Source organism: Lynx canadensis, chromosome D1, assembly GCF_007474595.2.
Source record: "Lynx canadensis isolate LIC74 chromosome D1, mLynCan4.pri.v2, whole genome shotgun sequence".
NCBI classification, from domain to species: domain Eukaryota; kingdom Metazoa; phylum Chordata; class Mammalia; order Carnivora; family Felidae; genus Lynx; species Lynx canadensis.
The window spans coordinates 5,936,081-5,953,721 of NC_044312.2; the positions used below are offsets into that span (position 1 = coordinate 5,936,081).

Here is a 17,641-nt window from a genome sequence, read left to right on the forward strand (position 1 = left end):
ATCTTTTGGAACAGAAGTCAGAAGTCATATGGTAAAGCCCAACTACACTGAAACTGCCATACGAGAAGAGAGTGTCTTCAGTCTGTCCCCAAGCTGTCCCAGGCACCAGACATGTGAGTGAAAGACTATTTCGACTATTCCAGCTCCACGCACACATGGCCCATGTGAAGAACGGAGGCGCTACACGTGTGGCCCCAGTCATCTCCAGACGCTTGAGTCACTCCAGCTGAGGCCCCAGACATCAGGAAACAGAGGCAAATCATCTAGCTGAGCCCTAAACAAAGTCTCATCTATACAACCACATGGTGTAATGAAATGGTTGTTATAAATACCTGGAACGAGAGGGAAATCAGGAGTTCAGGTGGGATGTCCATCTCACAGATTAGATACAGTAGAGATGTCACCTTGGTATTTGTTTCCGGAGTTCGCTGAAGAGGTCCAGGATGAAGGCATAAATTTGAGAGGCGTCTTCCTTGTCCTGTTCTACTTTTCCTTTTTCCGTAGCACTTACCACCTCTGACATTTTCTGGATAATTTATTTACTGCGTTTGTCTTCCTTGATACAATATGAACTCCTCAAAGGAGGCATTTTTGTTTTATTCATAGTGTATTCCCTGCACTCAGAACAGTAACCGGCACAAAGAAAACACTCCAATATTTGTTGAATAAATGAGCCAACCTAAAGGTGGTCCAGAGGACCATTTTAAGTATGACATCATCTTGAGAGACAGCATGTAACAGAGAACAGATAAGAAGTGAGGATGGGCATTTCAACACGTGACCGGCTGGAGAGGAACCAGCAAAGGAGGCTGGGAGGACGGAGCCAGCAGTGAAGGAGGAGAAATAAGAAACTGCACTCTGGAAGCAGAGAAAGTGTCTTGAGTCTGTCAGTGATGCCGACAGGCGAGCAAGAGGAACATGGGCAGTAATTACGTGATTTACCGATGTGGCAGGTTCACAGAGGACCTTGACACAAGCAGTTTTAGAACGGGGCGGGGGGGGGTGCGTTTAAGCGTACTGAGAACAGGAGGAGGAGGGAAGGAGAGGACACAAATATTATTTAAATGAGCTTTGCTGTCAGGCAGAGAAGGAAAATGGCTACAGGGGATGTGATGGGGGGCATCTGTGGTGGACTGTTACAAGATGTTTTCATATGCTAATAGGAACTCACTTTTACCGAGAGAGGAAAATCCTAGTAATAGGGGGAGAGTAGGGCCAACTGAGTAGGTGAGGGGGGTGAAATCCAGGACATAATGGCGTGGATGAGCCCCAGAGAAGAACAACAAAATAATTTATCTATAGTTAGCAAGAGGGCACGCAGAGCCCATGGGTGCACATGGAGGACTACTGGGAGGTGTGGTGGAAAATCTCGTCTCTCTGGTTCTACAATCTCAGTAAAACAAGCAGCAAAGTCACCCACCCAGACAGACAGAGGAGGTGTGAAGAGTCCTTCAGCATGGCGCTCGGATACACCTGACACATACCTCGCGTTAGAACTTACACTGTGCTATATCATTGACGCACGTCTCCTTGTCCGCTAGACTGTAAAATAATTTAAAGTAGGGGAAGTACTTTTTATTTTTGCACTCTACTAGCACAAAACCAAAATTCCCCACGAACTGTTACCTCACTGATTACATAAATGTCATAGATTCCTCTGTGTCTCTGCAATACAGCTTAACAAGTTTGAAAATAGCAGTTAAAAAAAAAATACTATCAAGTATCTGATAATTATACTTAAATTCAATTTGCAAATACTGAGAAAATGAAACCAGTAAACTTCAACTCATATGCGAAATTTAAAAACTACAGGTAGAATATAAACATTTTGTGCCATACTAAAGAAATAACGAGACGCTGATATTAAAAAATAACTGTGTAGAGTTACGAGTTTCTCCAGAGTATGCATCACACTGATTCTACGTATTCAACATTTCATGACAAAATGTCAAGGATCTTTGAGAAGGGGTTACACCAAAAACATCTCCCATATTAAAAAAATAGGAGCACTCTTACCCCATGGTCATATTTTTTAAATACATGGTTTCGAAACCCCTTGATACCAAGCGTAAGAACAAAGAAAAAGGAAGCTTCGGTCAAGTGCCGAGCAACGGAACGTGCTCTAGACATTCAGAATACTCTAATTACTTAAGATTTTGTAATACTACAAACCCAAAATGACAATTTGGCTAAATTTTTCAACTTTCAAAACCCAAACAGCTGTAAATTGTGTCATCTGGAACAATTACTTTCAACATCCCGCAAATTCAAAGACACTATCTAAAAATCCAGAATTAAGGGGCGCCTGGGTGGCTCAGTCGGTTGAGCATCCGACTTCAGCTCAGGTCATATCTCCCAGTTTGTGAGTTCGAGCCCCGCGTCAGGCTCTGTGCTGACACCTCAGAGCCTGGAGCCTGCTTCGGATTCTGTGTCTCCCTCTCTCTATGTCCCTCCCCCGCTCAGGCTCTGTCTCTCTCTCTCTCTCTCTCTCTCTCTCTCAAAAACAAACATAAAAAATTTTTTTTAATCCAGAAATAGAAACCAACAAATCATGAACATGTGATGCTTTATTTAATTTATTATTCTCGAACATTCTTCTTCCTTTAATAAAAAGAATAGCAGTGATATATCTGCTACTGGTAGAAAATGAAGAGCTCTTCTATAAAAGGCTACAAAGAGAAGTTGCAATTATTACTGAATATGCCAACTCAGTTTAAAATATTCAAGAGAAGCTGGTCAACAGTGTTCACCACCTTGAAGCAGCCCCACCTCCCTCTGAACCGGTGATCTGCTGTCCCTCCTCGGCAATCCTTCAGCAAAGTCCTTCCCCATCTTAACTGTACTGGTCGGAACACAAAGACGTAGGGACAGAGCGGGAATGCAGGGTCACCCCGTATCTGGTCCTGCTCCCCAATGACAACAGGGGAGGTCGCAGGACAAGGTAGGAAAGGAAACAATCCGGTGATGCACAGGCATCCGAGACCCAGAGCAGGACTTTCTCTCCCTGTGGCCTGAGGGTCAGTTGTTGAGACAGAATAGAAATAAAAGTGAAAGGAATCTGAAGAAGACATTTAAAAACTGAAAGGCTTGACTCAACATTTTTTACTTTTGGTGAAGTCGAATGGTTTCCACCACTGAGCGAACTGCAGTGCCTTCTTCCTCTGATCCTCAAAGCTTTCCCGGATCCCTTTCCTCCACAGCCTGGGTTCTATATCCAACATCCCACCAATGATTTCCTTTTAAAGAATGAGAGAAATACAGACACATATATGTATAAATGCTGAAAACAGAATGAAACTATTTCTATTTATATTTATACTAAGTATAAAAGTCAGTAGTTCTCCAAGATGATACTCAAATTCTACACACATATTAGTTTCAAGTTAAAAAATCTTACTTTCCAGTATGGAGGTTCCTCAAAAAGTTAAAAACAGAACTACCCTATGACCCAACAATTACACTACTAGGTATTTACCCAAAGGATACAAAAATACAGATTCGAAGGGTACATGTATCCCAATGTTTACAGCAGCGCTATCTACAATAGCCAATTATGGAAAGACCCCAAGTGTCCACTGGCTGATGAATGGATAAAGAACATGTGGTATATATATAATGGAATATTAGTTGGCCATCAAAAAGAATGAAATCTTGCCATTTGCAACAATGCAGATAGAGCTAGAGAGTATAATGCTAAGTGAAGTAGGTCAGGCAGAGAAAGACAAATGGCTACAAATTCATTCATATGTGGGATTTAAGAAACAAAACAAATGAGCATGGGGGGAAAAAAGAGAGGCAAACCAAGAAACAGATTCTTAACCACAGAGATCACACTGATGGTTATAGCGGAGAGGTGGGCAAGGGATGGGAGAAACAGGTGATGGGGATTAAGGAGGGCACTTGCTGGGATGAGCACAGGGTGCTGTATGTAAATGATCAATCACTAAATTCTACACCTAAAACTATTATTGCACGTGTATGTTAACAAGCTGGACTTTAAATGAAAACCTGGGGAAAAAAATCTTGTTTTCAGTTAGTTCTAACTATGCAAGCCCTAGAATTCTAGCAGTGCTAGTTTTGTCTCTTGTCATGTTCTTTGTCCGTTTTGTTGCTTGTTAGCACATCTACCAGAGAGGTGCAAAGGGGAGGAAGGGAGCGTGACATTTAATTAATTTGGTCCTCATGAGCTGTTCTGGTAACCAGTATGGAGAAAAAGTTGGCCGACATCCAACAATTATTAACTCTGGTGTCGGACTGCAGTTGAATCTCAGGCCAACATTCTCTCTACTACCCCTTATATTTATAAGCCAGTTTCTTCTACTATTAGCTGGAGATCTTTATTCAGGAAATAGAATATTTTATTTTATTTTATTTTTAATGTTTTATTTATTTTTGACAGAGAGAGACAGAGCATGAGCAGGGGACGGGCAGAGAGGGAGGGAGACACAGAATCTGAAACAGGCTCCAGGTTCTGAGCTGTCAGCACAGAGCCCGACGTGGGGCTTGAACTCACAGACCTCGAGATCATGACCTGAGCTAAGTCGGACGCTCAACCAACTGAGCTACCCAGGCATCCCTAGAATCATATTTTAATACTAATAATCCAAATAAACAAAGAATTAAAAATTATAAACCACCTTCTTTTAAGAGTCACATTCCAAACTCCTGTAAGAGATGGATTTTGATTTGACTGCTTTCATTATCCTAGATTACTTCCCTCATGATTCTCTTCCTGTGCTGTTAGCTACAGAAAGCAATGCAATTTATGACTGTGAGTATCCACGTACACAAGGATATGGGGGAAACGTGCAATGCTTACGGGAGGGCAGTATGGCAACACAGGACAACACTGGGCTGAGGGTCAAACTGTGCAAGTTCAGTCTACTTCCACAGGGCTGTGTGGTGAGATCCTGGACAGGCTCTTAACATTTTTACCAAGGGGACATACTGTGTACAAGCAAGTACCAAATGTCGTTGGGGATACAAAGATAACTAACATACATCTACCTGTCTTCAGAGAACTAACAGAATGTGGGCCTGTGGTAGGACCAGAAAAATGACCAACTACACAAAGAACTGTCTTAAAGAGCGGAATAAGGTAAATGCCATTGCAGACTACATGGAGACTCAAAAAAAGAAGATTCTAGTTATTGGATATATCAGAAAAGGCTTAGTGTAAGCTCCTTCACTGAGAAACAGAAATAAAGGGCCCAACAAAGAGAGTAATTTTAGAAAACATCAAGACTAAATTTAGATTTAATGCGAGAGTTTTCTTGGCATCAGCCCAAGTAAGCAATGTAGTTTAAGCAAGCCTAGTTTATGAACTGGCCTAACACTGTCTCTGTAAAATACCAAGTTTTGTCTTATGGGTACCATACAGGTACCATTGAGTCTTGGTAACAGAAGCAGCTGTGAATGGAAAGAGACCATCCCCCTCCTGCTCTCTGAACACTCGCTTAGGCAGCAGGCTGAAGGGAGTTCTTGGGCTCACAGGCTGCTTCTTGAGAAGCAAATTTGGGGGGAAACGGATCAGCGATGCCATGCTAACTGAGGAAGCTTTCTTTTTAAACAGTATCATATAAACATATTTGTTCAGGACTGCAATCTCCCAATTAAATTTACAAAATTAAAAAAAAAATGGGTATTTTACTTTGTTTTCAAAAAAATCAGGTTGGAAGGAAGGAAGGAAGGAAGGAAGGAAGGAAGGAAGGAAGGAAGGAAGGGAGGAAGGAATCCAGAGTCTGAGAGCCTTCAGTTATAGAGTTCTATTGATTAAAACAACAGGGGTTTTCAGAGCAATGAAAACAAATTTCTTTCTAATTAACTCCATGAGAAAACATTTTGAAAATTTCTCAAACACGTTTCTGTACTATATCTCAACAGTTCAAAAATGCATGTGATTTGGGGCCTCTAACATTTTAAAGGCAACAGAATAAACAGTTCTGAATCCGAACCTCTGGGGTCGAGATTCCTCCTGACGCGAGCCTACTCGCTGTAGAGGACGGCCATACAGCGGAGATGAGAGTGAGGAGGGAGACAGGGGCCCCAGGGCAGAGTTCATGAGGGGTCCTCTAGTCAAAGGATGGTATGAGCAGGAAAGCCTGAGCCAGACTCGATACAAAGGCCACTTCTAGAACTACTACTGCCCAGACTTCTTTTGACTGTTGCAGCGGCCACGTTAGTTTCGTTCCAGCGCCTGACACTACCTCACGTACTTCCCAGATACGCAGTGGACCCTACTTTGTGGCTGCACCCCCAGCAGTGAAACGAATGGTGATCTACGATCGCCACGCAGATATCTGCCCAGAAACCATGTGAAATGACTCAGTCATATACTCTTCTCGGACCACATGGTGCTTCGTCATAAGTGCAGACGTGAGGTCATCCGTTCTCAGGTTCAACCAGGAATGAGAGGTGCATGGACCAGTTCTGTCCCTTAGAAGCGCGTGACCGGGTCACATAACCTGTCTGCAGCCCGGCTCCCCCATCGGTGAGATGAAAGGAAGGACAGCCTCCACAAAGCAGAGTCACTGCGAGCAAACTCACTGTGGGTGTCTAGAGTGTCACCCTTGTGGCACAAGGCCAGCTGCCTCCACAGGAAAACGGCTACCCTCACTCTCGACGGTGTCAGAAAATGGTGGGTTCCAAAGGGACATTCCTGACTGTTAGCAACAGTCTGAGGTATTTTTATTGGCAGCTTTGAGGTTCTCTCTTTAAAACTGGGTAGAAGAGCACTCACCAACTTCACTCTCTATTGTGCCCCAAGTTTTGATTTCCCTTTGAAAGGAAAGTGTTATTACCAAACTGCTACAACACTCTGGAATTTTATTAAACTTGTGAGCTTACCTTCCCAAAGTAATGAGGGAATTTATGTTGATCTTCAATGACGTGGGCAAACCCTCCTTGGAGGCCAAAATCTACAGAGAAGTAAGGTAAGCCCCTGGGTACCTAAATAAACAGATAAATCACACATGAGTACAGCCCGGAATCGGCAAGTTCTGTGCAATCCCTTCTCCTGCTCTAGGATATGACGGAAGTTAGGCAACCCTTCACAACAAGAGCATATAATAAATTTCCAATTCAAGAATACATAGTGACGTAACTTTCAGAGTCAAACATTTCATTAGGTAGCCTTTCAGCCAGATAGCTCTTTAGCTATAATCAAAACCAATTCTTTTCCTGTCTTTGAGGAAAACAGCAAGAAAAGGTAGTGTTTTTATATAGATAACAGTAGAATAATTTTCTTTAAACTACACAGAGAATAAGGGTATCATTCCTATATTTCCCTCACAAAACAGAACAGGAAGAGAGACCTAACCATATACTTAGAGCTTTGCTCATAATATTTTTATTACCATTTATTTATCAAAAATAAATTAAACCCAATCATAATTTTTTCTTAACTGGTGAGGTGGGTATAACAATATTTAGTTAAACAACCTCATTTCAAAGTATCTCCAGGACTAACTATGATCTTTTCCTCTCTCCTTTCTACACACACACACACACACACACACACGCAAACGCACAAATGCGCAAACGCGCACGCACGCACATGCTCATTCTGGCCCTGAATCCCACATGTCTATTTCACTATAAGTAGTTAATGTTGTAAAAAAATCAGTTTATAAAATAGTATATAACATCAAATAGTAGAATATAACATCAAATATATATATATATAAAACATATATATATATATTATATATATACACACACACACTATATAACAGTATATAACATCAAATGCAGGGAAAACAGGTTACTGTTTTGTGGCTTTATTTATTTTTCTTACTTTCACATTTTCAGAATAGGATAAACAAGTACACGACCTAGACAGTCAGGAAAAAATAAAGTCAAGAGACTGAGAAGGCCTCTAATCAAAGCTCTGAACTTTCTGCCTATGTAGCCCCAGGCCAGTCATTTACCACCTCTGGGTCTCCTGAGAAATATGAAGAACTGAGAGGTTTGCTGCGAGGATGAACTGCGCACCCAGGGTAAGCTGCGGCAGAGGGACTTCACACGTGCAATTAGTTTATGGATATTCAAATGAGGAGATATCCTGGGTTATCCTCGTGGGCCCAATACAATCACAAGGATACTTATAAGTAAGAGTCAGGAGAGTCAGCATCAGAGAAAAACTGGAAGATCCCACACTGCTGGAACTGAAGATGAAGGAAGGAATCTCGAGTGGCTTCTAGAAAAGGGAAGGGAACGGATTCTTCCCTAGAGCGTCCAGAAGGAACGCACACCTGCTAACACCTTGATTTGAGTCCAGTGCAGCACATTTTGTATTGTGACCTCCAGGACTGCAAAATAAATCTGTGTCCTTCCGTCGCCGGTAGGAAACGAACATCCATGCCAAGTGACTGACTCAACAACTCAGGACGTAAGTGCCCAGACGGCGCAGTAAACACACCACTGCTCTGCAAGGAGTGGGGGCTGCCACGAGCTTGTCTGTCCTCTCCCTGTGGCTACTGGGGACAACCGGCTGTCTCATCAGGACGGTGGCTCGTCAGCAGGCGCATGAAAGCTCTAGTATCAAAGCGCGTGCACACTTACCACTTTGCTTTTCCTGCCTTGGCCAGACAGAAGGAACGACCTCTGGTATCGCTCTTGAAAGACACTGACAGAACTATGGCAAAACATTTTATTGATGGTAAACAACAACAACAACAAAACAGTAATATTTGAATCTGCCCCTTTCAATATTTCCAGGTATTACTCCTGACTTGCTCTAATTGTCCTTGAGCTTGAAGGTCTCTGGGTGAACCCAAATTTTCCGTGACATGGACTTTCCTCAGTCTTAAAAATCCCTAAATGTGCTAGATGTTTTTTAATTATAGCTATCACAAAATTAAACTTACAATCATCACATTAAAAGTTGAGAAAGAATTCACATGAAATCTCAATGTCACAGCCTTGTGAAAACCGAGCAGTGTTGTTGACAAGTTAGTTGATAACACACAAGTGCTCTGCACTGAGCACACAGAGAGATGTGTTTCCCTGTGTACTGCCACGAACTTCACACAACTACAAAGAAATCAGGGCCCAGAAAGGGAGCAAGGGGGCACAAAAAGAAAAGCTCATACTCACAGCAGAAAAACATAAATCAACAAAGAATCAGAATAAATTACCAGAAGCCAAGAATTTACTTGAACAAAAAAATCACCCCACCCCACAAAGCAGGTAAAACACTTTATGAAACTACCAAGGACACAGTCTTAAAAATAAGTATAATGAGGTTCTTCCAGAATAGAAATAACATTAAAATAAGTCAAGATTGTTCACTTTGTGCTCAGAAACACTTTTATCATTTTAAAAAGCCACTGAAAAGCTTATTAGCCTAAAAAGTGACCTCCTTTAGAATTATTCCTAATACTGAAGTTCTCTTCACAATTCCATCCACATAATTATCGAATCCTAAAGCTAAAAGGGACCAGAGATATCATCTGGCCCACTCCCTGTCTGCTGTGACTCTCAGATACTATGTGATGACTTAGAAAGGCAACTCTTGGGATCTCGGCAATGCTTCCAAGTAGAATATACAACTACTGTTCCTACAAAGGTCTGTATCTGTTTCAGATTTTCCATATTAGTTAAAATATTAAAACTCCCTAGGCATTTGACTCAAGTACTGAGCACGTTTTAAAAAACAAACTTAAAATAGGTACTAGATGGTTCACCAGGAAGAAAACTGCATACACAGGATAGCAAATAGAGAATAATACGTATCTTTAAAAACTTCTACTTAGAAATACTTTCAAATGCCATTAAAATCATGTTATAAAAGAATATTTAACGGCAGGGCACCTGGGTGGCTCAGTCGATTAAGTGTCTGACTTCGGCTCAGGTCACGATCTCACGGTTTGTCAGTTCGGGCCCTGCATTGGGCTCTGTGCTAACAGCTCGGAGCCTGGAACCTGCTTCGGATTCTGTGTCTCCTTCACTCTCTGCCCCTCCCCAACTTGTGCTCTGTCTCTCTATGTCTCTCAAAAAATAAATAAATGTAGAAAAAAAAAAGAAAAAAAAAGAATATTTAATGGCAATGGAGATTATGAGAAGTGAAAAACTCAGGCATAATAGATGTGTGTATGTTAGGTATCCTTTTCTTTTTTTCTTTTTTAGAGACAGAGGGAGCATGTAAGCAGGGGAGAGGGGCAGAGAGAAAGAAGGAGAGAGAGAGAGAGAGAGAGAGAGAGAGAGAGAGAGAGAGAGAGAATTCCAAACAGGCTCCACATTCAGTGCAGAGCCCAACACGTGACTTGATCCCATGACCTTGGAAACACGACCTGAGGCAAAATCAAGAGTCAGACACTCAACTGAATGAACCCCTCAGCTGCCCCCTAGATACGTTTTACTATAGGCTCAGAGAAGACAGAAATGAAAAGGACACTTGTTAAGGGGGGAGTTAATATACTGTCTGGTCGAATTCGCCAGCAAGGGGAGAAAAGAAGACTATAGACAATGTTTTACCTTTGTATTAAACCTATCTTCAGTAAGGCAATGAAATTTCAATCTCTTGAGTAGGACATAATAAATGCAATGAGATATCTTACCAGTCACCTGTATGAGGAGTCTGGCTTTCCAAAAAGAATATACGGAAGAAAAGAGCCTAGTGTCATCTATTAGAACAAGGGTCAGCAAACTTAAGAAAACATAAAAGTCTGAATTTAAATAAAATGTTCTGGGCTTTGAAGATTACATAGTCTCTGCTGCAACTCTCCACTCTGCCCTTGCTGCATGAAAGCTTCCAAAAGCAGCACCTAACAAACTGCTGTAGCTGCACTCGAATAACGTTATTTACACACGAGGGCAGAGGGATGACCTAGCACACAGGCTGAAGTGCCCGCCCCGCCCCCAGAGTCCACATCCCTGTTCTGCTCCAGCACGTGCAATGCACACAGAAGAGTGCCTGGTAAACAGCTCTCACTCAGTGAACGGCTGTACAGCAAAGTGTGTTTTGAACAGAAAACCAAAAAGGAATCCACAGTTCTAGTATATCTCTATTCCAGTTCATTTAGACGTCTAGAAAAGAGAGAGGTCCTTGTGACAGTACTCAACTTGTGTAATGTGTCTAAGAGTGAGTGTGTGGATCGACTAAGCTGTGAAGCTCGGTTGGAAACTCCCCTAAAGAAAAATGAACCCATAATCTAACTTAGCCACTGTTTTAAAGATTGTAACAGGTAATCTTTATATGGGCGGGGGGGGGGGGGCGGGGAGGGAAGAACTCCAAAATCAAATAGAGCCTCTAGGAAAATGTTATCCTCATTACAATTTGAGTAACGAGAGGGCCCCTCTCCCTACTTCCACAGAGGCTGAGAAGCCCATTACAGGAGCTCCTACAGCAGAGTCTGATGTGGTCACAGCCAACTGTAGGCACCACAATGGCACAGTGCCAGAAGGTGAGGAAGGCACAGCTCCAGAAGGTGAGGAAGGCACAAGGCCAGAAGGTCAGGAATAAATATTCACATAAGCATCTGAACAAAGGAGCATTTGCTAGACCAAGTAGAATGAAAAGAATTTCTTATTCATAGAATTACTTACTTCACCTTGGGTCACTCAGCCAAACGGTCTCTTTCTTTCTTTTTTTTAATTTTTTTTTTGATGTTTATTTATTTTTGAGAGACACAGTGTGAGCGGGGGAGGGGCGGAGAGAGAGACAGAAAGACACAGAATCTAAAGAGGCTCCAGGCTCTGAGCTGTCAGCACAGAGCCCGACACGGGGCTCGAACTCACAGGCCGTGAGATCATGATCTGAGCCGAAGTCAGACGCTTAAACGACTGAGCCACCCAGGCGCCCCAAATGGTCTCTTTCTTAAGTAAGATGTGACAATTAATGATCCCTAAACATCAGGATCATTTCTTATACCAAGGGCAAGAAAAAGATACTTACAGACTTTCTGATGTCTTTCGAAGAGAGATCGATCAATTTCTTGTTCATAGACCATTCTTCATCAGATTCCATTATGGCTTTCTAAGAAATAGCCATTTATTAATGAAAAAATAGCTTATAAGCAAACACAAAGAGACTGTTTAAAAATAAAGTAATACAGTGAATTAATCACAGATATAGTATACATGGTAGGTGGTTCATTATTTAAAATGGGTTAAGGCTTTAATTCGTTATTTAAAATTGGACCTTAATTTTCTTTAAAGTCCCATCTTTAGGAAAAAGGAATATTATTTACTCATTCTTAATTCTTGTACTAACTTCAGCCCAACTTTACACCACAAATACAATCCTTAATAAGCCTAAGCAATTTAATTTAAACGTTAAGTTTGTGAACATAAAAGTTCACAACTTCCTTATCCCATTCATAGAAACCTACTCAAATAAATTTGTTTAGTTTTACTGCCCTTTTCGCAAAAGAGTAATTTCTGACAACCAGGTACTTGAACTATTTGGCCCTACAACAAAGAAGTAAAAATGAAGGGGAAAAATACATAGATATGGCATTGTAAGACCTCCGAGCCTAAGCAACAGAACTAGTATTTATGGTAAAGAAATATTTCATAGAAAAACCAGGATGATGAGTATCAAGTACTCTCATTTTTGTACAGTTGTCATCCTTAATGAAGCAAATTTTAAACATAAAATTAGCATTCAAATAAGCACAGTTTAAAAGCATCAGATACACTGCTGGTCCATATTTAAAAGGCATATGGGGCACTGGGGCTGATACTATAACGTAGCACATTCAGTATAAAACTGAAGGCAAATCAAATAAAAGGTTTAGGGTAGAAAAGTGACACACCATTCTAAGTGATGACATTTCTGTCACCCAACATGAGCAACAGTGGCTGCTTACATTCCTGTTACCTCAATGCCTGTGGTCACAATCACCTAAGACTCTACGGAGGAGATACAAAAAAAAGAAAGAAAAAAAAAATGAAGAAAAGAATAATAATCTCTTTCCCAACTGATTTTGCTTAACACACAACTGGCAAGTTGGCTCTTTCTCCTACTTTACTAGTATATTTCTTAAAATCAAATAATCAAATTGTTTTTAGAAATCTGTAGAGAGGAAGCATATTTTCACCACCTCATTAACCTCAACAAGTCTCACCATCCTTTGTACTGGGTTGTCCAGTCCACGAATAAACTCTCCCATCCTGTAAAGTCTAAATGTTGCATGGGAAAGTCTCCGTGCATCACTTCATAAAACACTGCCTCCATTTTTCACTTTACATGTTACTATTTCATATACGTTTCTACACATGCATTTATATTAGCCTATAAATTATAATGTATTCAGCTCAGCCTCAAAACCATGCTATCTTGTAAAAGCTGCCTGAATATTATAATGACACTTAACTGAATAAAAACTCTAGTAATTATGTCCAAAAATGTATGTCAAGGTTAGATGCTAGTTTCTTCTTACAAATAGCATCATGAGGTATTAAATACTAAAAGAACAGTAACTTGTCTCAGCAATTGTAACATGGACTATTTGTATGTAACTCTCTCCAGCTCTTGTGAATTTCAGTGAGTTTTCTAGAATTACGACTATAATTTTGACCGCAAAGGACTTCAAGGTAAAACCCTGATTTTTCATTTTAGAACTGAAAAATTAAAATAGACATCATAAACTGCCATTCAACAGTATATTCATACAAATAAGCATGCTTTTTTTTTTTCAATGTTTATTTATTTTTGAGAGAGAGAGAGACAGAGTGTGAGCAGGGGAGGGGGAAAGAAAGAGGGAAACAGAGAATCCAAAGCAGGCTCCAGGCTCCAAGCTGTCTGCACAGCGCCAGATGCGGGACTCAAACTCACAAGCTGTGCGACCACGACCTGAGCTGAAGTTGGACACTCGACCGACTGAGCCACCCAGGCACTCCCAAATAAGCATGCTTTTTAAAGGTCAAAATCCCAAATTTCTCTCTACAGAAATTTACAAAGAATTTTTTTGTGTGCTTTACTGCATTTCTTTATATAAAGTTTGATATTAGTATATAAGGACAAAAAATACAAGAAAAAAGATAACCATATTCATAAAACAGCACTGTTGTGAAACAGGATGCATGCAAAAGTATCCAGAAATACCTTAAAGTAGATGGGAGCCATGTCACCCACTTCCTTCGGGAGAGGAATGCACTCGTAAACCATATGGTACTGCTTCTTCATGCTCATGTTGGTTTCTAAAAAGATGCAGTCCAACCCTTTATCTTCAAACATCTTTACCAATGATTTCCTAAACATCTGAAGAAAATAAAATGATGAGGTAACTAAAAGACTTACAGACAAAATATGGAAAATAATAAAAGGTACACTAAATCCCTTTAAAATAAAAAATAAATGGTCAACAATGTTTAGATTCCGTACTGTTACCTTACCATTACTTTACTTTCTAAATCTACTATATCATTTCACATATTTAAGCAACTTTTCTTTTTTTATTTATTTATTTATTTTTTGAGAGTCAGAGACAGAGCACGAGCAGGGGAGGTGCAGAGAGAGGGAGACACAGAATCAGAAGCAGGCTCCAGGTTCTGAGCTGTCAGCACAGAGCCCCATGCGGGGCTCAAACCCACGAACCGTGAGATCATGACCTGAGCCGAAGTCAGTCAGCCCAAGCGACTGAGCCACCCAGGCGCCCCTAACCAACTTTTCTTTTTAAACTGAAACGTACTCTGCAGAGTTTTGTGTATATATTGGAAATGTTCCAATAGACTACAATAAGACAAGGAAGAGATAAAATCAAACTCAAGGAGTAAAATAGGCAGAAAAGATGGTAAAATCAGAGGAAAATAACCACAAAACACAGAAGGTACTTACTCCTGGAAGGTGGGTGTGGAACCCACTTCCAAGTATCTCCCTAGGCTCACAGCATCTTCATCCACTGGCTCCCACACACGTCTGCTGACCCTGCACTTGGACCTTGTATACTCAAGCATCCCCTATTTTCACGTACAATCATGTCCCACCAAGTGTATCAAAGTCAAATGTACTACAGTGGAACAGTAAGAGTGTTTTCTTTTCCCAAAGAACTCAGCGTTATTATAAAATCCCTACTTTTTATTCTTTTCTACTTACTTACAGATTTATTATTTCACACCCTGAGTCCTGGAGCACAGACACGCCGTCCAGACGCTCACAGGTATGCACAGGACATCCCCTGTGGTACAGGATGATGTCAGGGCTTAGAAGAAAGGGGACCAGGCTGAAGGCTGTAGCCAGAAGCTGACTCTCCCCACACCGCCAAGGTGTCTAAGAATTCGAAATTCAAACTTGGCCTTGTAGAGTGTCATATATTTATTCTATCTTTATTAAGTGTTAGTATATTTGTCTAAGTAGGAGGAAGAAAGATTTTTTTTTATTTTTTTTAAATTTTATTTATTTTTGAGAGAGAGACAGAGAGTGCACAAGAGGTAGAGAGGCAGCGAGAGAATCCCAAGCAAGCTCCCCACTGTTAGCACAGAGGCCAACACGGGGCTCGATCTCATGAACCGTGACATCGTGACGTGAGCCGAAACCAAGATTCAGACACTTAACTGACTGAGCCACCCAGGCGCGCCCCCCCCCACCTTATTAAATTTATTTTTGAAACATTTTTTAATCTAGATTTGTCAGCTAATTTATAACTTTCAAGTATCTTAAATTGTTCAGTTAGGACTATAGATCACATGTAGAAAATAGAGAGATCCCATACACCTCTACCCCAGTTTCCCCCAATGGTAGCATCTTACAAAACAACAGTACAGCATCACAACCAGGATATTAACAGGGACACGGTGAAGGCACAGAGCAATCCCAACGCTTCCAGCCACACCCCCTCTCATCACTTGGGCAAAACCGCCACTGCGTTCTCCATTTCTTTAATCCTACCATTTCAAGCATGTCGTACAGGTGGAATCACACCACCTTTTGAGGTTCCTGGTCTTAGCTCAGCCTAACTCCCTGGAGATTCAGCCAGGTTGTGGCTCAGACACTGCCTAGCGACTGCCACGTGCAGACAGCTGTTCAGCTTCCCCACTCAGCCTTCACGGACACCCCAAAAGGGGAGAAGCTACTTGTCACTGCTGCCTGGGGGGTGGGGGTCCTGGGACTCCGCCAGGCCTCCGATGGTCACTTGTCAGTAATGACTTGTCACGCTTCCGTTCTGTACTCGTTTCATAAAACAAGAACAAGTAGGAAAAAAGGAAATCAAATAATTATACATTGAGATAAACTACAAAGATACCTAGTAAGCAACAGACACAGGATTTGCTTTTCATTTCTGACCAGAGCTGTAGAGAAGTTCAGCAAAGCCTCTTTTAAAGACTCCATTTGTTGTCAAAGTCTTGGCTAATAGTCTAATAATCTCATTGTCAGGTGACTTGTTAGCTAAATCATTAGAGATGACTATATAGGATTGCTTCCCCTTTAAAAATCCTCTGAATCTTGTACTACACTTCATAAAATCAAATTAACAGTGCACACACAATTGAGGTTAAATTACGGTAAAAAATCATAAAATATAAAATACCGGTATAGGTATCTACATGGTGAAAGTGGTCATTCAAATTTTATAGTTGCCATGGCCCCAATCTGATTTCTGCAGACAACAAACCTTCCCAAGAAAAGCCATGTTCGCTAAACGGTTTCATTTTCCTCTTCCTGGGCAAACAAGACTAGATTTCCCAGCCTCTCTGGGACTTAGATGGGGACATATTTAATTCTGGGCAAAGGAACGTATCTAGAAATGATAGGTGTCACTTGTGACAAGTGACTTATGTGTCCCTTGAAACAGTGAAGGGGCAGTGTGCCTTCTTATATTCATTTTCTTCCATCCAAGGTCCTGAAAGAGGACCCCACCACAGGAGAGCCTGATGATGGAAGGAGCCTGGATACCCAATTAAATGCCTGGGGGCGATCTGCCTTGGGAACTGCCCAACCCACACTGGACCGTGACATAAGAAATTAACTTTTCCTGTCTTGAGCACTGTGAGTTCGGTTCTGTTTGCAACAGCAGTGACCACAATTCGATGGACGATTCACAGACATCGGTGCTAAGACTGACACGGCTCACGAGCCAGGAAGTGACAACCGTTCATCCATTCCCGCCTCTACTCTGTCGTTTTTCCCAAAAGTTACCTTCGCAGGCCTAGTAAACACTTAGAAAACAAACACACTTGCACAAAACACTTAGAAAACAAAATGGGGAAAATATACAAAGCTGGTTTTATAAGATAGTTTTTTAGACTGTCTCTATGTTGTTAACTGCTACCGTTTGTGAATTTTTATTTATTATGAATATTTTCGATGAACTGTTATTTATTTCATTACCTAGTGCAGTGGTAACATAATCTTACTGGCTAGAAAAAGGAAAACCATTGCTGGAGTAGAACTACGTATTTGAAAACTAAGCTTCTTTGAAGAAAGGAGAAAATGGATATAAAGCAGCAGCAGCACCGACAATGTAACATTGTCTCACAAACTTTCTTGCTTTCCTGTTGATCCACAGCCCTTTCCTGGTTTAACTGTTTTGATGCTTGTTCTAGATACTATGTGGATGACAGTGAGGAAGACAGACCCCAGACGTCATGAATTACAAATGCAAACTTAAAGGTACTAAATTAGTAGTGATGCAAGAATAGTTCACTATGATAATATAAACATCATACAAGCAGGGCACACACAAACACTCAAGTACTT

General features: G+C 41.1%; 1 protein-coding gene and 1 long non-coding RNA gene across 2 annotated transcripts in view; both read right to left on the reverse strand.

Moving 5' to 3' along the window:
• Positions 1–1,027, reverse strand: part of LOC115525407 — a 39,805-nt gene extending 38,778 nt beyond the window's left edge. The window contains exon 1 of the long non-coding RNA XR_004344175.1: positions 333–1,027. This is a non-coding gene — a long non-coding RNA (uncharacterized LOC115525407). The remainder of the gene's footprint in view (positions 1–332) is intronic.
• Positions 1,028–2,549: 1,522 nt separating this feature from the next.
• CWF19L2 (CWF19 like cell cycle control factor 2) overlaps positions 2,550–17,641 on the reverse strand; it is a 124,832-nt gene continuing 109,740 nt past the window's right edge. The window contains exons 11-14 of the mRNA XM_030332503.1: positions 14,051–14,206; positions 11,897–11,977; positions 6,847–6,948; positions 2,550–3,236 (exon numbers count right to left, since the gene is read on the reverse strand). Coding sequence (XP_030188363.1) covers positions 3,093–3,236; positions 6,847–6,948; positions 11,897–11,977; positions 14,051–14,206 — 483 coding nt within the window. The 3' untranslated portion in view covers positions 2,550–3,092. The remainder of the gene's footprint in view (positions 3,237–6,846; positions 6,949–11,896; positions 11,978–14,050; positions 14,207–17,641) is intronic.